Raw genomic sequence first — 25,981 nt, forward strand, 5'->3', positions numbered from 1 at the left:
CCTTATTATTTCTTGAGGAAATAAAGATAAATCTTTCACATTTCTTTCCCCTAAGAAATTCTCATTTTGGCAGTGGGAGCAGGAGAGGTATAAAAGCAGATAATGTTAATTCAACACTGCATTGTAATAACAAATTCGTATATCAGATGTGATGGGAAGAGTGATGCACACCTAAGAAGGGGCAGGAGTGCAACAAAAGGTAAAACTTAAAGGAAGCCTTAAAAAGTAATGTGAGCATGAGCAGATAAGATGGAATACTGGTGAAGACTGGTAAGAAGATAAGCCAAAGGGGTGCTATATGAAAAGTCTAGAATAACCATGGTTTGGGAAGACATGGTACCATAGATACAAATAGAGAACAACCAAATTTGCTGCAACTTCAGGACTAAATATTAACACCATCCCATAAATGGTGTGTCTGGATGTGTTTATGTATGTAAATATATATGAAATCTCTTTGGTATTTTAAATATAGGATAATTTCAGCCTCTTGTTCATCCAGCCTATATGTTCACTTGTTATTTCACCAAAATTTGAATTTCTAATAGTCCTGTACTAAGATTTGGGGATACAGTGGTGAATAAAATGGTTCCCAGAAATACCAAACTTACATACTAGCAAGGGAAATAGGTGCTAATAAATTAATAGCACAAACAATTATTTAAATTTTAGTTTTGGTGGGTGCAATATAAAATTTCAGCATGATAGTGTAGTACAGGCATTTTAACTGGTTGGGGATTTATGGAATAATTTAAGAAATGCTTCTGGGGAAGAACGTTTAATCTGAGGTAAAATGGAAAAGAAGAAATTAGATTTGGGTGAGGGTAGGAGCTTCAAGGCAGAGAAAACAGCTTATAAGAAGTGAAGACCTGGAGTCTTCGGGAAACTGCACAAAGAGACCCTGTGCCTGGAGTTTATGCAGCCAGAGATTAAGTAATGCCACTTTGGAAGTCTTGATACAGATGTTGGGAATTGTCCTAAGAACAATGGGAAGTCACTAAAAAGTGTTAATATGTTAGAGTGGCTGTGTCAGATTTGCATCTGAAAAATATTTAGAAGAATGGATTAGAGGGCTCAGAGCTCATTAAAGGGGACTTGCTACGGAGGTTACAGCAAAAGAGGGCAGTGGCTTGCAATAGGATGGTGGGAACAGAGAAAAGTAAAAAGAAGTAGAATGACTTGAGAGGGATTTACAAGTATGTAGTCCTAGTGTCTGACTGGCTATAGGAGGTAAATGAAAGGGATCATCAGCCATCTCTGACTTACATGACAGATTGATGATGATGATGTCATTCACTGGATTCCACCTATAGCCATGGTGACCTCAACCCTCACGGCTCAGTTCAGAGGTCACATCTCAAAACTGGCCTTCACTGACTACATTCTCTTCATGGATCCCAAAGTTACTCTCTGATAGATCAATTTATTTTTCTCACCACGGTTATTATGGAGCTATAAATATCTTATTTCCATACATATATATGCATGTATCTTGAATCTGCCTCAAGTCTTCTGTGTAAAAAGGCAGGGTTGAAATGAAGTTTTTCCACATTTCCACACACCCTAGCTAACAGACCTCATTAAACTGCCTATATCTAACTCTTTACTATAAATTCTGTTAAAATTATTTCTCAGAAACAAGCACATATGCATTGAGAAATCTTAAGAGTTTTATGAGGATTAGACAATTAATGACAGCAATAACATGGTGAGATTATATCTAGGATTTAATAGAGGATGGGAAACCCTGCAGCTTCAGTTAAGAATAATAATTATGACAGACTGATCTATTTACATTTTAGATGTTGACACAAGTCAAAAACAATATTCTTTAAAATAAACTTTGGCATTTTATGAGATTTATTATATTGAATATTAATCTGAATGCCAAAATGTTTAAGTACATATCAAGCTATACAGCTACCATTTCTTTGAAAGATCTACCTATTTTACTATAAATTTGAGTCACGGGAATATATAAATAATGAAATGTTTCTACCTAACACTTGAAGGTAAGCTAAATAAGTCTTAAGTCTTTGAAACCCTACCGAACTCTGACAAAATTAAGATGCAATTTATTTTCATTCCACACTTGGTCTAAGGAGAGTAAATGAATGGCAAAAATAAGATCTAGGAAGCAGGTATTGGCTTATTTTATATTGTAAAACAGCATCTTTTCTAGATCTTTGATTCCTTCTACACCAGACAATGCTGGAATAACCTTGCACTATCTCAAAATTTTCCAGTAGTATGCATTCGAACAAAATAAAAGGCACTCTACTTTAGAAATAGAAAGAGACTTATTTCCAATGAAAATTCAAGCATTCTTTACCATCTAAGCATTTGACCAGGCAGCGGAGTATAAAGGCAACCTCACCTTACATGTAAATAAATAAGAAGGCTATTCAAAATTGTAAAATTAAGTTGAAAAAGACTGGAAAGATTGTAAGGTACAAGAAACTCTTTAAAAGTAAGAAAAATAGAAAACAGAAACTCCTTTTGAAGAATTGAATCCAAGCTAGAGATTAAAGTCTATGACTTCAGTAAACAGTCATTACAAAATATAAGAGCATAGAATATTTTGTCACATGTTTGAGGAGGCAGGGCTCTGAGCTAACTTGTTGGCTTGTGTTTAGCAATTGGAGGCAAGCTAAGTAAGCCTGAGGTCTTAGAAACCCCACCAATCTCTGACAAAATTAAGAAGCAGTTACTTTCATTCCATACTTAGACTAAGGAGATTAAATGAATTTTTCAATAAAAACTGAAAAATATTACTAAAACATTAATTTGAAGACAGATACATCTACCTATATATCTCTGCCAAGCTATCTATCAGTCATTGTTGGGGTAAAGGTCTGGGTACGTACAATGTTTGCTTTATATTAAATCTCATTATTATGAAAATATTCTGGCTAGTTTGTTTGCAACAAATTTCTTTGTAATATCCAAACTTTAAAAGCTTATATTTTCTCTAATGAAATTTTATCTACTCTCAATTACCAAACAGAATTTACTCTATAACTTCACCAGTATGTAAGTTGCCTGAATTCATTTGTGAGTCAGAAAACATTGAGTTTCTTTGCCGTTTTCTCCCTCTTTGCCTGACCATGTGGGAAAAATAATGAGTAATAAATTATTTCTTAAAGATAATGCAGATGTAAAGTTTGCTTTTTCCTAAGTAGGGTGTTTTCACTCATTTATCTGTGCATGCTTGATTTTTATAATGGTGCCTGACATACAGAGGATGAATATGATTGAAATAAAGAAATTAATCATCTACCCCATTTTACAGATGGGGAAATTGATCCAGAAGTTAAATGATTTCCCAACCATGGCTCAGATAACAAGCTCTCTAGGCCAGATTTCCTTCTTATAAAGCCCCCTGGAATTCCCTAGAGAAATTATAAAGCCAAAAAGGACCCCAGGGTATATTCACCAACAAACCCTCTGGGAAGGGAAAATTACCTTGTTTCAAAGAAAGAATCATTACTCTTTAAAATATATATATATTGTCTTGTAATGTATGTTTTCATTGGGGACAAGAATTATTTCTTTGCTTTAGAAGTTTGAATTGCACAGAATTATACCAGGGACAAATAAAAGGATCAACTTGTTGAAGATACCGATTCTTCTTTAATTTTTCACCATGGGAAAAAAAATTCAATTAAGGAAGAAAGGAGAGAGGAGAGGGAGGCAGTGGTAGGTCAGATCAGAGGAGAAGGGATTGGATAAGGGAAAGGATAGAGAGAGGACAGGGAGTGTGAAGGGTGAAAGGAAGGGAAAAGGAGCTAGTGTGAAAACTGGAGAGGGAGAAAGGCTGAATATTATGCTGAGGAACTTCCATTTGCTAGTTCAGGTTTGCTCTCCCTCTTCCTCTATTCTGCTCTCTGCCCTACAAGATGGACTTACATGGATATCATTAAGAATCCCTGGTTCTCTGGCTTCCAGCTGGGTTTGGCCAATGGGGAGGCTGAGCAGGTAATTGGAGGGAACAAGAAGAGTGAGGTCACGGGAAACGGACTTTGGCCCAGTGGTTAGGGCGTCCGTCTACCATATGGGAGGTCCGCGGTTCAAACCCCGGACCTCCTTGACCCGTGTGGAGCTGGCCATGCGCAGCGCTGATGCTCGCAAGGAGTGCCGTGCACGCAAGGGTGTCCCCCGCGTGGGGGAGCCCCACGCGCAAGGAGTGCGCCCGTGAGGAAAGCCGCCCAGCGTGAAAAGAAAGAGCAGCCTGCCCAGGAATGGCGCCGCCCACACTTCCCGTGCCGCTGACGACAACAGAAGCAGACAAAGAAACAAGACACAGCGGATAGACACCAAGAACAGACAACTGGGGAGGGGGGGGAATTAAATAAATAAATAAATCTTTAAAAAAAAAAAAAAAAAAGAAGAGTGAGGTCACATATTGATTCCCCTATATTCCTTTCCAGAAGGCACCTGAGGTATCCTTTGTCTATAGGTCAGAAATTTCCTTTCACGGACACTCTCCTTCCATATTATAGTCATTCCTTTGACCCTTGCATCTTACAGGCTAGGGGTTGGGAACACCTCCTCCCTTGTTACTAGCTGTGGGTTCCTGCTTAATCCCTTGCAGTTCACATTTGCTTCCCCAACACCTTTGGTTTTTTGTTTTTGTTTTTTTTAAATTTAATTTTATTTATTCATTAAAAAAAAATATTACATTAAAAAATATGAGGTCCCCATTCACCCCCACCACCCCCACCCCACCACTCCCCCCACAGTAACACTCTCCCCCATCATCATGACACATCCATTGCATCTGGAGAGTACATCTCTGGGCATCGCTGCACCCTACTCAAAATTTCATCTGTTTGTTGTTGGGACTCTGGTACCATGAGAGGAGATGGCGCTAGAAATGAATTCTGTATAAGATGCTTTTGGATGGAGGGAAAATAAAGAAAAGTAAGTCTTTAAACATTGCATATAGAATCTCTTTTGGAGGTTTACAATGTACCTTATTATTTTACTGTGTTGGAGTTTTATGGTAAAAATATCTGTTCAACTATTATTAGTGTTCAATGAGTGGCCTAAATATTTTGGGTATAAGAGGCACAAACAGGTAAACAGGCATACAGAATTGAAGAGAGACAGCAAAGGTAAGTGAGTGTGGTGATAATATAGAAAGGCAAATATAATTTATTTACATTTTATCTAGTGTAGCAATTTGGTATTATTTATGGATTCCAAAAATAGATATTAGATTATGTTTGTAAACTGGTCTGTTCCTTTGGGCATATTAGATTGTATTAAATTCAGAGGTTTCACTTTTACTGGATTAAAATGATTATGACTTTGATTGGGTCACAAGATAGAGGAATTAGTTGGAGTTTTTTGATGCTGGAGACCCAGGAAGTAAATACACAGAGAAGGAGAATGCCTAGAAGCAGATAGATGAGTAAAGAGAGAAGGCTCCATTAGACACAGCAGAGGCCCCAGGATGAGCCATTCATGTGATAGGTTACAGCTGGCCTTATGGAGTGAGCAGAGCAGCTGAACCTGGAGAGAAACGAGCCCCAGGGAGGGAGATGAGACTTATTCTAATCTATAGCTGGGAAAGAAAGAAGCTGTGACTATGGAGCCTTAAGAGGAAGAAGGAAGGCCAAACCCTCAAAGACATCACCCACCATCTTGCTCCAATGTGAGGCCAATGACTTTGGGTGAGAAAGTATCTCATATGGTACCTTGAGTTGGACTCTTCAGGGCCTTGTGACTGTAAGCTTCTACCCCAAAAAGATACCCTTTATAAAACCCAACAGAGTTCTGGTACTTTACATCAGCATCCTTTTGGCTGACTAAATACATCTAGTATTGTGGCTAAGCATGCTTTCTGGATATAGGCAGACACAGTTCAAAACCAGCTCCACCATTAACCAGAGGCCAGGTACATGAGCCAATTTGGAATGCTCAAAACCTTCTTTTATACCTTTGAAAGTTTTATAAATTTATGATTAATTAATGTAAGAAATTATTATAAATTTCAATTAACTAAATTCTGTAACTTTAAATTAATATTATAGTCTCTAAAAGATTAAACAGAAATACTCTGAAAGAATGGGACATATTTATTATAAAACAAAAACACCCATCCATAAATCAAATGGGCAACAGCTGTTTGGTCTTTGAAAGGAATTATCTCTTTTGTCACAAGATTAAGGAGGTCTGCAGAGGAAAGAAAAGAATTAAGCATCACTTATCAGTTAAAGTTACCCAGTAATTTCTGCAATGAAACAGTTCAACTATATTCTGGAATTATCATGAAAACATTCAGCTTCCAGGTGAATTATTACTGAATTAATGTTAACCCCTAGGCTAAGTATGTAGGGAGTATTTTTTAAAAGTTGCTAATGTAAGGAGATATGCTACTGATCTCTTAATCTAATCACATAGAGCAAGAGTTATTTGCCCTGGGGTCTGAGCTACATGGTAATAAAATCAAAGGACATAAAAACTGTGCAGGAACAGTGCAGAAATTGGAGAAGCATCATTATGAATAGCAACAAGTATGGAGATGCATATGTAAGACAGTAACTAGAGTCAATATAACCACTGTTCTTTCATGATTTGGGGTAAATAGATAGTTATGGCTCATCTGCTAAATGATCTACTGGGTAGATAGTTGTGGATTATTATACAGTATATTATTGAGGATAAGCCTGGTTAAAAACAAATAGAGAAAAGAGCAAATGGCACGGACAGGCTTTTAGTAAGGCCATCATTTGTAATATTTCTTGGGAAAAATATCTTTCAGTAATTCCTCAACACAGCTAATGTGCCATAGAAGGACTCTCCATTTTAGGAGTGCATAAATCCACACAAATTGCTATCATAAGAATTCATCCCATAGCCCTTTTGGCATAAATGCACATCTGGTCTCTGTTTGTAATGAAATCAATTCAAGGCCCCACAGTGTATTAATAATAAAAATGTTAAACATATTGCAACAAAATAAGCCCTGCAAATTTGAGTCTGCAAGATTCTGTCATACATGCATATTCTTTTAACACTGATAAATGATGAGGTTATAGAACATTTATCAAATGACTTAAGATTCCAAAGGTAGATTTTTTAAATTAAAATGTTTGTTTTCATAGAAAAATCCATATGCATGTACGCTAAAATCTTGCTTGATTTATAATGCCTGATGGACTTTTATATCTATAGCTAACAATAAAAAGGAAATTTTATTAATAATAAAATTATTATAAGCTATATTACCTGGCTTAGAGAAAGTTCATAGATTTGTACTTTAACAACAACAAAATCCTGGAATTAGCTCACAACTCATCAGATTTGTCTTAAAACTTAGATTAAAATGGGATATATTTTTTCACATTAATTTCTTTAAAATCTTGATTTCTTTGTTCTCAGTAGTTGTAATTGACAGAGGATCTAGGTTTGGCAAAGCCTTCTTTGTCAGTCACAACATTTACCTTTTGTGTTATATGATTGACCCAAGGAGAAGAACAGTTGCTAAGATCTGGTCCTTGAGGATCCCAAGTTCCATCAGGAGCAAGGCATAGATAAGTTGATACACCTATAAAAAGAAGAGAAGTAGGTTTGCTTCAAATATTCGAATATCTTCCTCAGAATGACTTTAATCCTTGCCACATTTAAATATGAGCAAAGGCAAAAATGAGAAATAATTAAAATAATTAAAGTGGCATACTGTTTATTAAAACACCAACTGCAGTCCCTAGTCTTCAATTGGCATTCAAGGAACACAGTACAACAAACAAAAATATTCAATATTTTTAAAGCACTTCCTGACAACTCTGAAAAGAATAGGGAATAATTCAACGATAATTGAGATGGATATGGTATCTGTATGGATATGGAGTTTTCTGAGGCAAAGTTGCAGTTGAGCCTTAAAGGAATCAGTTTACAGGTTTTTCAGGAAAACAAGGTGGGGTAGATCATGCCAAGTGGAGGAGCACATGCTATTTTTGGGAAACTTCATGTTAAATTCTTTGAGCAGAGATCTACTGGATGGGGGTATTTATTTATAAGAGTTAGAAAGGTAGGCAGGGCCTGATCATAAACACCCTTGTATATCAGCAGCAGATACTGGGAGGTCAATGAATATTCATCAGAGGAGAGATGTGGAGATTTAGGTTTTAGAAAGATAACTCTGGCAGCAGCATGGAGGATGAATCTGAGGAGGCGATGTGGAGATTCTGAGGAAGTTACTGCAATAATGGAAGTGAGAAACCATGAGGGTTGGAACTAAGGCACAGCAGGACATGCAGAGAAGTAAAACTAAGACCAATACGTATTTATTGGCAGTAACTGGGAGGGCTTCAGAAGGTTTCTTTTAAATCGCTTTCCCAATTCTCACGTAACAGTGACAACTTATTCCTGTAGTGCTTTGCTATTTGCAAAGTGCTTCTGAATAAAGGATTACATTAATCTTCACAACAAATTCCTAAAATAGAGGGCCTGTTATTTCACTTTTAGAGATAAAGGAACTGAGGCTCAGAACTAAGGGGATAGCTAGAGCAAGAGGAAAGAGAGGTCTCAAATGAAGGTTTTCTGACTACAACACCACAGAAAATGTTAAAAATAAGCATCCTTCCTTCCACTTCCATAAAGGGGAGTGAGGGCAACTTCTGAATATTTGTGAACACTTTGCTGAAAAAAATATTAAACATGTATTTTATAAAAACCAGGCTATCCTCTGGTCTTGCCACAACTTCTTATATGGTAGAACTCAGAATAATACATCCAAAATGAACCTTTTCTAAGAAAAAACTTGCTTCCTTTAAGAACCGAATCAAAATATCCAAAGACAGTCTCAGGGAAGTGGATTTGGCTCAATGGTTAGGGCACCCACCTACCACTTGGGAGGTCCAAGTTTCAAACCTAGGACCTCCTGACCTGTGTGGTGAGCTGGCCCATGTGCAGTGCTGATGCGCACAAGGAGTTCCGTGCCATGCAGGGGTATCTCCTGCGTAGGGGAGCCCCATGCACAAGGAGTGTGCCCCATAAGGAGAGCTGCCCGTGCTAAAAAAATGCAGCCTGCCCAGAGGTGGGGCCGCACACATGGAGAGCTGACGCAGGAAGCTGACACAACAAAAAGAGACACAGATTCCCGGTGCCGCTGACAAGAATACAAGTGGACACAGAAGAACACATAACGAATAGACACAGAGAGCAGACAACTGGGGGCAGGGGGTGGGCAGGTGGGAAGGGGAGAGAAATAAATTTTAAAAAATTTAAAAATTTAAAAACAAAAAACAACACTAGCATAGTGACATCCTCTGTGTTTTAGCTTTAGTTACATATTATAAATAATAACCTGGTTATCATCAGGAATATTATGAATCATATCATTTGTAAAAGAGACAAAGAGTGATTCAGTTCTTCTTATTCTCTAGAGAAGACAATGTAGGGTTGCTCCCAGTAGTGGGCAAGTGAGTGGGAAGTTGGCCCCTGTATGTGTGTGTGTGAGAAAAGAAAGAAGGGAAGGGGAGGAAAGGGAAGGGAGGGGGAAGGGGGAGGGGGAGGGGGAAGGGGTAGAGGAAGGGGAAGAGGAAGGGGAAGAGGAAGGAAGAAAGAGGAAAGGAGGGAGGGAAAGAGGGAGGGAGGGAGAGAGGGAGGAAGATGCTAGAGAACTGAGCCAAAGAAGGAAAGATGCTAGAGAACTGAGCCAAAGGAACAAAAGACCTTTGGCTGAGTGCTTTAGGGCAGACTTACCTATTGTTCCTGCAGGGCATGGCTGTTTGGCCATCTGTCCTTGACGGGTCTTAAACCACATGATTTCTCGGGCTTCCACAGCCTCACAGCTTTCTTCGAGGGCTGGGATTTGGGACGATGCTGACGGTACGTGTGTGGTAATGTCATCAAGCACTTCCACAGCTGGAGATGGGGTGCTGGTACTTCTGTTTCTTCTTCCTGACCCCGATGGAGTGGTGCTCCTCGCTGGACCCCAAGTTGTGGTTCGAAGTGTGGTACTGGTGGTAGTGCTTCCAATGCCAAGCGGTCCTGTGGTAGAAATTTCTGAAATAAAATTCAAAAGAACATACCTACGTTGCTTGTTCATTTTAGGACCTTAAGATGCCCTAATACTTTAGAAACCATTTTTATTTGATAGTTCAAAGAGCTTTAAACATGGTAAAAGAAAGTTACTACCAAAGTAACAAAATGCCCTTGAATAACAAAGAGGCTTTTTTTTATGGTTCTCCAAACAAGTGAAGAGAAACAAAATTATAACACAAAACAAAAACTGTTTCTTATTACAACTCAGTTCTTCAATAAGCTTATTAAGGCCCCTAAACTTCTTGACAATTAGGGGATTAAAATTTAAAATCTTCTCTTCAGAATTCACAAATTTGGTATAGAAAGGGAGAAAGAGACATACAATATTCATTTCACATTAAGTTTGTGTTCCTAAACATGCAGCAAATAGGAGTGAGGGAATAAAAGATGAATCAGAAAAAAGTGCTCACCAGCTAAAAGGTAAAGAGCAATTCTGATTATAGTCTTAACACAAATTAGAGAAGCTTAGTGATCTACCCTGACGGTCTTAGTACTGGCCCACCTTAAAACTAAATGAGCCATATATGATACATAGATTCAAAGTTAATCTTTACTAAGTTGATTTTTTAAATGGGAAATGTGTTCCAAGTTCCAAATAAAAGTAATTTGATCCATTGAACAGATACTAACAGGATATCGAACCTATAATATATACAAAGAAATATCCAAACAATACTATGGAAATAATCATTGCAGAGAATCATCTTTTTGAGAGATTATATTCATATTTCCATCATGGGAATATGAAAATATACCATTCATCCACATACATATACTGAATTCCAAACTGTAAGGTTAGAAACTACTCTTCATCTCACTTACTGGCAATAAACTTTAGCAAGGAATTGTTCCTAGCTAGAGTCAAGAGGGCTCAGGTTGAAGGATCTTCAGGAAGTCTGGTGAGTCCCCAGCACTTTGTTTTTCATTGTTTGCTTCCCTTTTATATGCCTAGACTCTGTAGCTTGGAAGAGGTTCCAGTACATGACCATGTATTTGGTTTATATAAAGCTTCCAAAATCAGGATAGGTTGCCTAAGTGAGTGGATGGGTGGGGTGATGTAATAAATTCGTGCTTACTCAATCATTTAAATTTCCCCAAATGATGCAATTCATCTTCTTTCTTCTCTCCTCCCTTCCTCTCTTCCCACCTTTCCTCATTTTTTTTTAGTTCTCTCCTTGTGTGAACATTTATACTCATAAATACATTGACTTAAAGCTCATAGAAGAAAACAGAATGTCAGTTTCCACATCTTCCAAACATATGCCCAAACTGCCTAGTCTTATGAATTCTGTTTTGTTTCTCTATTTCAAAATCATCCCTCTCCTCTTTTTTCCTCTCTCCAGCCACCACTACTATGTTCAGCCCATCATCATCAACTAGATGAAGAAAGCAGCCCTCTAGTCTTTTTGTTAATATGTAATACCAGAGCAAAATGGCAATACTGGAATTTCAATATTTATTTTTGTAAAATAAATATTCAAAATTCATAAGATAAGAAAAGTTGGGGAAAGAGGATTTGGTTCAACTGATAGAGCATCCGCCTACTATATGGGAGGTCCAGGGTTCAAACCCGGGGCCTCCTGACCCATGTGGTGAGCTGACCCATACGCAGTGCTGATGTGCACAAGGAGTGCCATGCCATGCAGGGATGTCCCCTGCATAGGGGAGCCCCACATGCCAGGAGTGTGCCCTGTAAGGAGAGCCGCCCTGCACAAGAAAGGCGCATCCTGCCCAGGAGTGGTGCTGCACACACGGATGCAGCATGATAATGCAACAAAAAGAGACAAAGATTCCCGGTGGTGCTTTAAATGTGATTTAATATATATTATTTACATAAAAAATCAATGAAATGTTTCAGTAAGTAAATATATCATGAATTAAGAAAATTAATTATAAATCAAAAATGAAATGTCATTTGATTTTTTAAAGCAATAATTCTAAATTACATGTATCGATAGTGAAAAGAAAGTATATTTTTGTGCAGGATTTTTTAGCTGCTGGAAACCTTTTTAACTTCATACTACTTGGGGAGCAGTAAGGCAATATTTAAAATTTATCTCCAAATATTTTCTTCTGACTCTTTTTTTTTTTTTTTAAGATTTATTTTATTTATTTGTACAACCCCCTCTTCCCCTGTTTCTCTGCTCTCTGTGTCTATTTGCTGTGTGTTCTTCCGGGTCTGCTTGTATTCTCATTAGGCAGCTCTGGTAACTGATCCTGGGACCTTCCAGAATGGGAGAGAGGTGATTACTCTCTTGTGCCACCTCTGCTCATTGTTCTACTATATCTTCTTATTTTTTCTCCTCTGTGTCTCTTGTTGCGTCATCTTGCTGCACCAGCTCTCCTCGTCAGTTGGCACTCCTGTTCAGGGCAGCTTTCTTGTGCGGGATGGCATTCCCACACAGGGCGGCTCTCCTGTGCGGGGTCACATTCCCTCATGGGCCGGCTCACCATGTGGGTCAGCTTGCTCTCATCAGGAGGCCCTGGGCATTGAACCCTGGACCTCCTATATGGTAAACGGGAGCCCAATTGGTTGAGACACATCCATTTCCTCTGACTCCTTATTAAGTAATAACTTCTCTCTCTTGTACTTTTGAGGGGATCATATTGAGTAACTTTTAATTTTTTGACAGGAACTACATTTGTTTCAGTGATATGACTTAGTTTTTGTTTCATAAAAGAAAGCATTTCTAGTCCTTGTCTTCTTTAGTTTGATCATGCAAAAATGGACATTCATAGCAGTTACCTGGATTAATTAAAATAATCTCATGCTCATATTCTGCTGGTTCAGGAAGTCTTTGAACTAGAGCAAAAATTAATTTAAAAACAGGAAGCTTCTTTTCTTCACAATTATTGAAAAATGCTTTACAAACGAGTGCACCTTTCTTTAGTTAGATATTTTAGAGTACAACTCTGTGTAGAGAAGTTTTGTTCAGCAATTATTAATATTTTCATTATGCTGAAAATGTATAGCCACACTTATGGTGAGAAGACTTGCCAGCCTATTGTTGAAATCTGACAAATCATATTAGGATATTCTTGATAAGCAAACAAGCAGCAATAATATACTATCGAAGATTGTTGCATCTTACTGCAACTCCTCACTTAAAATTTTTGAATAGATTTTCCTTTTAGCACATGGTTAATATATGCATCATTTTCCTCTATTTAAATGATCAAAATTGCAGACTTTTTAAGGATACTGAAGTGACAATATCACATCAAAATATACTTAATAACAGCACCACATAATGAAAATCAATGTTCATTATTTTTCTCAAAAATAGCCCTATTTAAACCTTTTGTCAGAAGCATCACATAGGGTATAAATTGGAATATTCTACTCCCCTGATTAAAACCTTTAAATTGTTCCTGTCTGCCCTCCAAAGACTAGACTGCTTTTCTTCATGCCCACGGTCCTTCATGAGTTTGTTTCTTTAGTCATTTTTAATGCTTCCTTCTTTTTAACTCTACACTTTAAACCACAGAGATGTACCAGTAGTTCCCCAAATGCACACTGTTCATTCTGCCTTGAGGCCTTTGAATATGCTGCAAATTGTTCCTCTGCCTATTCTGACCTGGCTAACTCCTATTCATCCTTTGGAGTTTAGTTTGGATGCCATCTCCATCAAGGAGTCTTTCCAAAATCGCCGCAACTGGGTTATACATTAATAAGTGTTTTGTCCAAGACTGTTTCTCCACCTTTTAGCATTGTGCCTGACTAAGAGTAAACAAGCCCTAAGTCAAGAGAGATGCACTTCTGGGATAGGTCAAGGAAGGGCTGAAGGGTATAGTAGCAAGTATCACAACATTAGACAAATCATGAGTTGAGGGAAATAGCAGATGGAGTAGCTAAGATTTCCTACAGTCAATAGGCTGGAAAAGGTATTTTTATCAATGCATTTTATCCTATAATTAGGAAAACAACTTGCCAGCTCAAGGAGGAAATAAACAGAATATTAAGTCAAAAGAGAACAACTTGAAACAATCAGATTTAAATCAAAAATACTCTTATAAAACAATAATACTAATTAAAGGTTTTTTTAAAAGTTCAATTTGTTATGAATTTTATTGAAAGGATGGCTGCTGACTTAGTTTAATGCAGATATACTAATGTTAAGCAGCAGTATGGAACTCATTTCCTTGGAATTGTGCCTCAGAGAGATGTCTACAAGCAGGGTCATACCATTCCATTCAACTTTAAAAGGCATAAGAGTCAATTTTAAAAGCTGTACCTGATCTCCACATGCCCTCCCTTCCATTTACTACTCTGTAAGACAACCCAGAGCTCTGATCAATGCCAACTTTTGGCAGAATAAGTACTAGTGATATACATGCTGTCTCTAGTGTCCAAGAAAAACTCACCTTATTGCCAAGGCACTGGGGGAAAGAGTCTAGATTAACAGAGTCACATCACGCTTCAGTGAAGTTCTACACCATGTGATACATATTAGAGTTTGTCTTTGTGTACCTGCCAGCAGGCAAACAGTGATAAGACACTTCTTCAGTGGAAAATGTTATTGAATCTTATGTGATAACATAACTAGCTTAATAAAACTGTTAAGTGACTCATGTGGTTGTGTATATCAAGGAAAGTTTGCTGAGTTAAAGAAAGTTTGAGTGACTACTTATAATAGCACCTTATTAACAGTGTTGTATAAATATCCTTACTACTTTATCATTGTTATTGTACTCATTCTGGTTATACCATATAGTATTTTCATTAAAATGATTGAACAAAACTCTGTATAAATATTTTCTCTCCTAATTAACCTTATATTTTCAAAAGAAAATTTTAATTCCCCTGTGTGCTGAAATTTATGGCCATGGTTTATTTCAGTCTTATCATTAATGTATTTTGTTAAATGTTTTGCTTTCCCCTTTGGACTGCCTTGAAAAAAATATATACTATTTTGAATGTTATTACAGGTTATAGTTCATGGATCATCTTAATGGAAAACAGTGTTTACATTTTTTGCAATTTTTTTCTTGAAATCTACCTTCTCATTTAATCCAAGCCAAAAAAAATGTTTAGGGTAATTATTATCATGGACTCCTTATTTTAAATATGAGAAAACAGAGACTCGTATAATAAATGACTGAAAGTATACAGATATAGTATACTCTATGTATATATTTCATGTTTTTATAGTATGCTATCAAAAATGACATTCTCAATTATTTCATGCATTCTACAAGGTTTCCATAACCCTTTAAGAAGAGATTGATGGAAATAAAAATATTCTAGTAAATTAATACTATCCTTCATCACAAACATATTTATTATTTAGGAAGGGCAGCCTCTAAACAAGGTAATACTTAAAAAAATATATAAAATGATGAAATCACAAAGTTAGGATGAACTCGGCTACACTATAGAAGAAATGCTTATTTTGCCACTCATAAATAGCATAGCTTTCTTCTAAATTTCCCTTCACTTTCTCCTCTTCTTTCTAAAATATGTATCTCCCTTTATGGTTTTCCCTTTACAAAACTTTCTCATTCTAGCAAATAATATTTTTACTGACTATGGAAGCATAGTCTATATAATATTTTTACTGACTATGGAAGCATTTCCTTTTTTTCTAGCCTCAAATTTTCATTTAAATCCAAGGTCAATTACTCAAGAAATCTTCCCAAGGGCCTGAAAGAGGAAATAAGAAAACTAAAACCATAACATTGCTGCAAGTGGTTTTGCCTACTTGTGCAGTACTCTGGTAGAAAAAAGGAATTTCTGCCTGTCCACCATGGATATCACTTGGTGACAGCAAACATGGTTATACCCAGTTTTAAAAAAGAAACATTAATATTACCTGTCATGAAATGATCCAATTCTTTTCAGAATCCACTTGTAATGCTTGGCTCTATGAACTCTGAGACAGTGAATTTCCACAAACTATCAGCTATGTGGAGATATGTTTGTTTTTGTAATTGAATGCATTTATATTTTCAGATTCTCTCATAAGTAGGATATTATCCTTATTGTAAATAGAGGAAATTATCTGTTTTAATAAACATGAACTCATAACGGCCTTATATAAGTTACTAAGCTAAAATTTAAGGCTTCGGGACATCTAAAAATTTCGCTACCTGTTTAGTCCCTGTCATGCCAAGAACTGTGTTGTATATTTTATATGTGTGCTCTACTTTAGTACTCCCAATAGCCTTGGGGAAAGTATACTTATCTTCATTTTGGAGATGAAAGAAGTCAAATTAAATAACTTTTTGAAGCTGAAATAGCTGGCTCATGATAAAACCAAAATTCTAATCCAGGTCTATTAATGTGTGTCCACCAGGATTATTCTGTTATAAAAAAGGTAGAGAAATTTAACACCAATATATATATAAAAACTGAAGGAAAAAAAAAAACAAAACATGTCACAAACACTAGTCACACATACTTATGTTATAGGAACTGCTATGACCTAGCCCTTTTAGGTACTATTTGAACACTTATAGGAATTGACCCATTTAATTTTTACAGAAAATCTGTGAGAAGGTACTGCTAATCATCCTCATTTTACAAATGGGAAACTGAAGCACAGAGAAAGTCAGTAATTTTCCAGATGGTACTAGCTTGTAAGTGACAGATATAAAACAACCCTGACACTGTTACAGAGTCTGTAATCTTAACCATCATAACTTTGAGGGGATATTAAGAACCTGAATTTGGACCGCATAAAAGCAGCCTGCCCAATGCTATTTAAGAGGAGGCAATCCTCCTGGAGCTAGTTTCTTTCTGATTATTAATTTCTAAATCCCCTAAAGTAAGGATTCAGGATCAGTTAAGGAAAAACTGTTGATTTCAAAAATGTTAATACAGTTTAATACACATAACTAAGCAATAAACAATCAACAAAGAAAAATGATAATGTGAAATAAAAGCTGTTATTTCTTGAGCATTTATTTTGTGCCACCCAGTGTTACATGCACAACGAGGCACGGAGAGGTTAAGTGAATTTTCCAAGTTCACACAGTTCATAAGTAGTAAAGATAGGATTTTAATACAGGTAGTTGACTCCAAAACCTTTGTATACCTAACAAACTGATGAATGTTTGAGGTCTTTTTTTTAAAGTATCAGAGTATGGCATATGTTATTTGCATATAACACTGGGAATTACAAGGTTAATTCATTCCATCCATAACTATTAAAATCACCTACCAATTACAAACTATGTAAAAGGCAATGTATTGGGAATAAAATGTTAAGTATAATTATCATGTTTCTTGTCTTGGAAGAATAAAAGTCTTTATGGAAAAATTACTGAAGAAGTTAGGAAATAAAATGAGGAGAAATACATGAACTACATTTATCATTCAACATAGACTTATTCAGTTTCTTTCGTACTTCACATTGTACTGGGCATCAAGGATTCAGAGATGAAAGAAAGAGTAATGCCTTCAAAAAGATTTTAAAACCCTGTATTTTGTGGAAGCCACAATGTTATCAATTATTCTAAGAACCATCTAGAAAGTTAAAAAATCTCCACCAATTAAATTCTCACATACTTTGAATTGTCAGGCACATCCCAATTTATAAGATATTAAAGGGAAAAAATTATGAGACTCTTAGAATTCATAAAATACTGTAGTAACAAAAATGTCTCCTTATAACAAGACAAGACATACACTCCATCATTTAAAAGAGGTGTGGCCTTGGAAAAGTTAAAATACCTCTCTATACCATGGTTTATGTATCTATTAAATGGTGATAACAATATACTTATGTATTGAGAAAAAATGGCAAACACATTTAAAGTGTATTGCAAAGTATATGGTAGAGAATAATTGCTTAATGAATGTTCAAGATCAGTGGCAATATTGTTATTTATTCCCTTAATTCGACCATGTACAATTCTAAATGTTAGGAATGTAGCAGTGAATAACAAAAACAGCAAAAATCAAAAATATCTGTCCTCATAGAGCTGACATTTTATAGAAAGATAATAGGTAGGATTAAAAAAAGCAGACAGTATATTATTTAGTGAAAAGTTCAAAGGATAAGATGAAAAAATAAAGCAGGAGAAGGTAACAATAAGTATTTGGGAAGGGAAATTGCAATTTTTAGTAGAATGACCAGGCATGGTCTAGCTAGCATGTCCAAAGCACAGGGAGGGAGCTGGTGTGACTATAACAGAGAATGTAAGGGACAACGAGTATGAGATGAGGTGAGAGAGGTGAGTGTGGACAGTGGCACATGGAATTGCACAGGTCATGGTGAAGATTTTGATATTTACTCTGTGAGGGATGGAAAGCCACTGGAGGGTCTTGAGCATGTTCTGACTTATGTTCTATAGGGATCACTGGGGTTGTGCTGAAGAGTGACTGAATAGGAGAAGCGGGGAAGTAGGGAGGAAGGGTATCTACTTGGCTTTACATTTGTGGTGCTGGTAGTGGTGGTGATGATGATTGGGAGTCAATGAGACACCTAAAAAGAAAAGCATGAGAATGGAGGCAATGTATTTAGGGTATGCATATCATACCATGATCCTCTCTGGCATGTAGCAGGCCTTCAGTAATTATGGGCTGAAATGAACTGATGTTTACTTCTTTTTTTTAATATAAGAAGAGCTGATTCTCTCATGCAAATACTTCTATAGCTCCATCTCAATTAAGTTTTTTTTTTAATAGAAAACCATATAAATATATTGACTCCAAACAGTAAGAAAATATTCCTGAATACTAATATAGATATGTTGGTGTTATTATTACTGAGTTTTAATACATGGAAATGTCAGATAGACTTTGGTGGTGACAAAAACAAGCAAAGCAAAGAGACCAGAGGATTCAGTTTAACAGAATTAAATTTTACTGATTTCTCAATGACTAGTAAGCATACAAGAAAGAAAGAAAGACATGTAGTTGAATTAATACTAGGATTGAGAATAATGCCTTTTCTAGCCTCAGTATTGTATTTTATTACCTTAGTTTTGACATCATTGTTATCTAGTTACTGGAGTTATTGCCAAATATTTGCAGTGACATATGTTTGACTATTAACTTATGAATTGTAATTTACCTATGTATATACAGGAATATCTGAATAGGAGGGTTGTGCATGATTATTTATGAAAAAGTTTGAAGTTAAAATAAATTCAAGAAAAATTATTGACTCTCTATGAGCCATAATAAAATCATCCTGTCTAGCATATTAAGTCCTTTAGAATAGGGGTTGTATTTTATTCCAGATTGTATTCCCACTCTGTTTTGGGAAATAAAATACCCTAGTAAATAGTGAAGAAGAGACCATAATTTAGGCTCTAAGTTTTTTTTTTTTAAAGAATGCAATTTTAGTTACTTTGATCTCTGCAGATGCCTAGAAAATATATATAAGCGCTCATCCTTATTACAGATGCCCAAGTTTCTAAGAAACTGATAAAATGGGAGGCCCTATTTCAGGGTAGCTACTCTTCTTGGTTATTTGTTTTGTTGCTTATGTTTACGGTCTAGAAAGAAGGATATTTTTAAGTATTCAAAATATTTCTTAAAAAAGAAAAACTTGAGCATTGTTTTTTTTTATTCAATAAGTATAAAAGTGATACAAACAGGAGCTCCAGCTAGGTGCTAAAATGGGAATCCAAGTTTGAAAAAAATGTGGGCCCTCTCCTTAAGCAGTTTATATGTTGGACAGAAAAATTTTATTATGGCTCACGGAGAATCAAAGTTTGGCTTTTAGTGTGCCTGTCTAATGATAAGAATCACTGATTCATCTCCTTAACACTAGTTAGGCACTGAACATTTCATTTTATCAAAGTAATTTAAATAATATAAGAGAAACAGCTGTATAATTGGCATATAAATGTTTCTTAAATTTATTTAAAACCACAAATATATTTAAATTCCTTCTAAATCACTTAATAGTCACCGTATAGTGTATACACTTGACTGATAAGTTAAGTCATTTTGCCAAAACCACATTTAAACTTTAAACTCTTTCACCGAGTGCAGGGAAACATGACATTTCATTTTACTTCCCATGTAAATATAGTATCTGATATGTACTAAGTACTCAGTAAATGCATGATAGGTAAGTGAAAGAATAAATATTTATGTTTTATTTTGAAACACTTTTCAGAAGATCTTTATAAACTCTTCTACCTCAAACTGTGATACTGATAAAGTTAGATAAAAATTTGATTACTCCTTCTAGATTAAATTAAGAACATTTAATATACAAGGGCTTAAAAGTTTTTACTTACAAAATTTTTATATCTGTTATACTTGCATGAGAAAGTACATAATTAGTATCTCAAGAAACTCCAAATATTTATATAGATAATTCTAATTCATAATTACATTCCTCTAAGAGAAAGGAAAAGGTAGTAATTACCAATGTTGAACTGAAGACTAAGTGACTGAGTGAACAGGACAAGATATTTTCTGTTATAGATGCAGGAAAATAATTTGAGACATTGTTCTGTAAGTTGAATGTTTTTAACTAGTCCTCAAAGTGAGAGCTTAATAGCTTCTTCTTGGTCATTTATGCACCAAGTAATTTATTTTCTCTACTCTAATGCAAAACCATACCTAACCACCTAATGAACACATTCCAAATTAATAGAAGAATAACTACCCCTCTGTGCTTTCTCCTCATGGTTTTATTTTTAGATGATGGAGTCTGACTTTCCATAAATAGTGATAAATAGGTCAAAGAAGCAAATTGCTTAGGAAAATCTGTCCACAGGATCAGCGACTTACAGGTTTGTTTATTAAAAATACACAGACATATATATGTACACAAATATCCCAAGTTGCTAGGGAAACAGAGTGGATACTGATATTACTAGTTCTTCTACTACACAAGAATTACATTCATTTTCAGAGATCTATGAAGAGGCCTCCAAATGTCATAAAACATTTATTAATAATAAAATAAATGACAGTAAGGTATCCTGGGAAGAGCATGTACTTTAACTTTGAAATATTGGAGAATCATCTGTTAGTTCTGTAGCTTTGGGCAAATTAATCTTCCAGAAAGTCAAAATTTCTTTCTATCTTAACATGTGGATTCTTAATCGGTTTCAATAATTCCTCAGTCTCTGAAGGGCATTAAACAACCCAGTGGTGGGAAGTGGTTGTGGCTCAACTAATAGAGCATCTGCCTACCATATGGAGGGTCCAGGGTTCGATACTCAGGTTCTCCTGACCTGTGTGGTGAGCTGGCCCATGCACAGTGCTGCCACACACAAGGACTGCCATGCCACACAGGGGTGTCCCTGTGTGGGGGTGCCCCATGCGCCAGGAGTGCACCCCACAAGGAGCTGTCCTGCACAAAAAAAGCACAGCTCACCCAGGAGAGGCACTGCACACATGAAGAGCTGATGCAGCAAGAAAATGCAACAACAACAACAACAACAAAAGTGACACAGTTTCCCAGTGCTGCATGACAAGAATTCAAGTGGACACAGAAGAACACATAGCGAATGGACACAGAAAGCAGACAATGGGGGGCAGGGCGGGGGGGAGGGGAGAGAAATAAATGAAGTAAATCTTTAAAAAAAACAAAAACAAAAAAACCCAATGGTAACCAACTACTTCCTGCATCCAAACTAGCTCTGAAAAAAACTTGTGATCTTGCACATTTTTAAAAAAGACAAGATCCACAAACAAAAAAGAAAAAGTTTCTTCCTACTTATTTGCCAAATCTGTGATATTTCAAAATGTTAGGTGATAGAATATTGGGGCATAGAGAACACAATCTTTTTTTTTTTAAAGAATATTCAGTATTTAGCATTGGAAGTTAAAAAGGAAAAGGGACATGCTAAACCAATACTGTAATATATAGTATGAAGAAGATCAACCCATTGTGTAAAATTGTACATGGTCTGTGTAATTTAGGTCCAACAAGTAGTAAAAGAATTCTACAGACAGCATTATCTCTTAGAAGCACACCCTGATTTTCATACTGGGGAGGGTCCAAAGTCTGTATAATAATATCTGTGGGCCAAACTTTAGACTCTTGTTATAGTAACCCAAAAGCCCCATGAAGACAGGCTCTGTTGCTGTTTGGCTCAACAACGATCCTCACAGCCTTGAATGATATCTGACACAGAGGAGAGGCTCATTTAGTATTAATATTTGTTGCATAAATGGACTCTAGTATCAAAAACCTTGATTAGCTCTAAAACATTAATAATGGTGCTCATAAATTTGGTCATTGGGGCATCCAGAGCTGATCATTGTCCTTCTTCACCATTGTTCCTGCTCTAACCTAAAGCCTCGTCTATCCCAAAAGCCTTTTTAAATTTTTTTACTCTGAAATAATTATAAACTCACAGTATTTGCAAAAATAGCACATCAAAGCCAGGAAACTGATATCAATACATGACTCTTACACTTGACTATAGTCCTTATTCAGTTTTCATCATTTCTTAACCTGCTTTCTTTTATATATGTACATACATGTGTGTGATTGTGCATAGTTCTATGTGATTTTAAACCATGCACAGATTTGTGTAACTATAATAGCATTCAAGATACAGAACTCCATGGTGCTATCTCTGCATTTGCACCCACTCATTGCCATCTCCATCCCCTGTAAACTACTAGACTAGTCTTTACTGCTATAGTTTCATCATTTCAAGAATGTTATATATAATTGGAATTACATAATATAAAACCTTTTAAGATTGACCTTAAGTTCAAATTTAATTTATGGTAGAGAAAAATTCAGTAATTATTTTGTGTTATGTATTTCTCATTTTCTTTAGTTATATTCTATCTGTCCTATTCACAATTCTATATCCTAAATGCCATAAAACACTTCATTTTTTATTTTAAAAGAAATAATATTTGATTCAAAACAATGATTAGGATATAGGTTCTTATTAATATTTCTTAGATTTAGGAGATTTTCTACAAATATTAAGGGTAAATTTTATGAAGCAATATGAATGGTATCTAAAAAAGTCTTCAACCATCCATTTTGACTGTTTAAACCAAAGTCTTCAGTTCTTATATTATAGGGGAGGGTTGACTGGACTTTTATAGAAGGGTCACACACTGGATTAGTTTAACTAACACCAAAACCAGTGTGGCTTAGACCTATATTCAAAATTAAAATTCAAATGTATAATCAATTACCTCTCAAAAATTACTCTTAAAGCCATGAAGATGAAAAGGCAAAGTACTGTTGTAGCCAGCAGTACTGTAAAGCACTCAGGGTAGCATCTGACATTGCCTTAAAAAGTGTTAGTTATTCAACAATTACTATGGTTGCTTTAATGTTATTGCAGCATACCCAGAAGGTCTGATCCCCAGGTTTGGATCAATCACATTGAAGTCCAAGAATGGAGACAACAAAACCCCTGTGCAAGGGGCTGTTGTGTGCAATGAGGACACAGAGGGTCTTCAGGATTTTAAAACACAGCAGAATTTAGGCAGTCACGTATGACTGTGAAGTCATCCATCATATTCTTATTTCCTCAATACTTAAAGAAATTTCACCTCTTACTACAATGAAGAAGAACCCAAGATGGCCATTCCCGCCCCCAGTTCCCCTAACTCCTAAACAATATGAAAATACTTTAATATAGAGAAAGAAAATGAAACAGAAAGTGTGGGGGCAGAAAGAGAGTTAAGCAAATAGAGACAAAATACAGGGTTATGGAAAAATGGACGCAGAAAAAGCTAAGCTGTTTTGTGAATTGACCAAAGAAAGAAAACTTTGGTTTTATTGCAAATATTCTGTACAAATGAAAATGCAAAGGTGGCAGTCATGGTGTGACTGTGATCTGCTGTCCCTCTCTTCTTCCCTTAATGATAATGGGTGCATTTTACCAGCAGATATTTTATATTTAGTCTATTATCTTTTAATAATATCACCCTTCAAATGCACACACACACACAAAGGAAAAAATAGAAGGGAAGAGAAGGAAGATAGCATGCATTATAGAAGACAGAACCTTAGGTGGCCCTCATGATCCAGCCTCCTGGTGATCATGCCTTTGTGTAATTGCCTCAGCTTGAGTCTAGAAAGCACCTGTATTTGCTTGTACCCTAAAGAATACAGCTGAGGTGCTGAGATGTTCATGAATATGTGCACATGATTATGTTATGTAAAATTTTAACATCTGTCTTGTGAGGAGATGTTCTCCCTCACTGGCATTGAAGAAGCAAGCTGCCATGTTATGATATGCCGCTTATAGAAAGGAGCATGGGGCAAGGAGCTGAGGCTGACAGCCTGTAAGAAGCTGAGGCCCTCAGTCTGACAGTCTGGAAGGAGCTGAATGCTGCCAACAACCACATAAATTTAGAAATGGGTCCTTCCCCAGTTGAGCTTTCAGATGAGAACTCAGCCCTGGCCAGCACTTTGAATGCAGCTTTGCAAAGGGTCCAGCTAAGATGTACTTGGGCCCTGAAAAAACAATCTCTGAGATAATAAATGTGTGTTGTTTTAACCTACTAAGTTTGTGGTAGTATTGCTATATACTAGTAGATAGCTAACATATGCCCTAATTCTTTTATTTTCTTTTTCTTTTTAACTTAAAATGTTTTATTTTCAAATGCAAACAAATAAATTTTAGCCAGCTGTTACTCATAATACCCATCTGAGGATTCAGTTAATAGTTGTTCTGTTTTAGTTTTCTTTAAAATTGTCCTAATTCTTTTCATAGAAGTAAATTTGTATATTAGTATTTAAAATTTAGGATTTGATTTGGTCTCATATCTCCTCCCTCCCTCCCTCCCTTCCTTCTTCACTGTGGAATACCATTTATTTTATTCTTTAATTTTTTAGAGGAGTTGTAGGTTTACTAAAAAATCATGCAGAAATTGCAGAGTTCCCGTATACCATCCCTACATACACAGTTCTCCCTATTATTAACATTTTGTAGTAGTATGGTACAATCACATTGCAATTGATGAAACAATATTATTACAGTTACTAACAGAAGTCCATAGTTTACATTAAGATTCATGCTTTGTGTTGCATAGTTCTGCAGTAGCTTTTTATGGAATGTTTCACAAATTTGCGTGTCACGCTTGTGCAGGGGCCATATCTGCATTGTTTCAGTTTTAGTGTGTGTGCTGCTGAAGTGATCATTGTCATGGCTTTTTACAGACAAGGTGGTAACATACACACAACATAAAATTTGCCATTTGATGCCATTTATTGATAGTTCTAAAACATCCTAATACAAGTCAGGTTGATGTGTTTGTCAGGGGAAAGTCATATCTTTATTTAAAGCACAGTTTCTCAACTTTGGAACTACTGATATTTTGGGCTGGACAATTCTTTGTTGGGGGTGAGATTTGTCCTGTGCATTGTAGGATGTTTGGCAGAATCCCTGGCCTGTACCCACTAGATTCCAGTAGCATCCATCACTCCCAATTGTGACAGTCAAAAATATCTCCAGACATTGACAAATGTACCATGGAAGACAAAATCACCCTGGTTGAGAACCACTGATTTAGAGGAATTTCATCAGTTACCTCTAATCTGTATTTGCTCAGTGAGAAGGCATGCTGATAATGGTCTCAGGAATTTTTAAATATATAATAATCTAAACATGAAACAGCTGGATGGTTTCTATTCAATTTGTGAAATGGCTCAAAGGCTATGAATAAAAGGAAATTGAGTGGCTTTCAAAAAAAAAGACTGTTTTTTTTTTTCTAAATACACTTTTGAAATCACATAACAATATTCAAAAATTGACACAATCTTGCTGTTTATTTAAGAATATGCATAAGAACATACCAGGAGACTAATGAAAAGCACATGGGATGCTACAAAGCATCTCACAGCAAGCCTGAATTAGGTCAAGTTGTGTATGTGAGTGTGTGCTGGGGGGGGGGATGTTTGGTGAGAGGGAAATTTTGACAGTTTCATGCTTTCTGATTCTGAGATTACATTGCACAGAAAGAATTCTGCAAGCCTCTTGTCTGCTACGTTATATCTGCCTTCCAAAGATGTCCAAATGCCTC

General features: G+C 36.1%; 1 protein-coding gene across 50 annotated transcripts in view; it reads right to left on the reverse strand.

Annotated features, from left to right (window-relative positions):
* ADGRL3 (adhesion G protein-coupled receptor L3) overlaps positions 1-25,981 on the reverse strand; it is an 845,015-nt gene that overhangs the window by 179,371 nt on the left and 639,663 nt on the right. For 40 of the 50 annotated variants that reach the window (XM_058297901.1, XM_058297964.2, XM_058297937.2 and 37 more), the window contains 2 exons: positions 9,715-10,017; positions 7,452-7,555 (listed from right to left, as the gene is read on the reverse strand). In XM_058297901.1, coding sequence (XP_058153884.1) covers positions 7,452-7,555; positions 9,715-10,017 — 407 coding nt within the window. The remainder of the gene's footprint in view (positions 1-7,451; positions 7,556-9,714; positions 10,018-25,981) is intronic. The other 10 variants (XM_058297941.1, XM_071216369.1, XM_071216378.1 and 7 more) reach the window with 1 other exon arrangement.

The sequence above is a fragment of the Dasypus novemcinctus genome, chromosome 1 (assembly GCF_030445035.2).
Source record: "Dasypus novemcinctus isolate mDasNov1 chromosome 1, mDasNov1.1.hap2, whole genome shotgun sequence".
Lineage (NCBI taxonomy): Eukaryota > Metazoa > Chordata > Mammalia > Cingulata > Dasypodidae > Dasypus > Dasypus novemcinctus.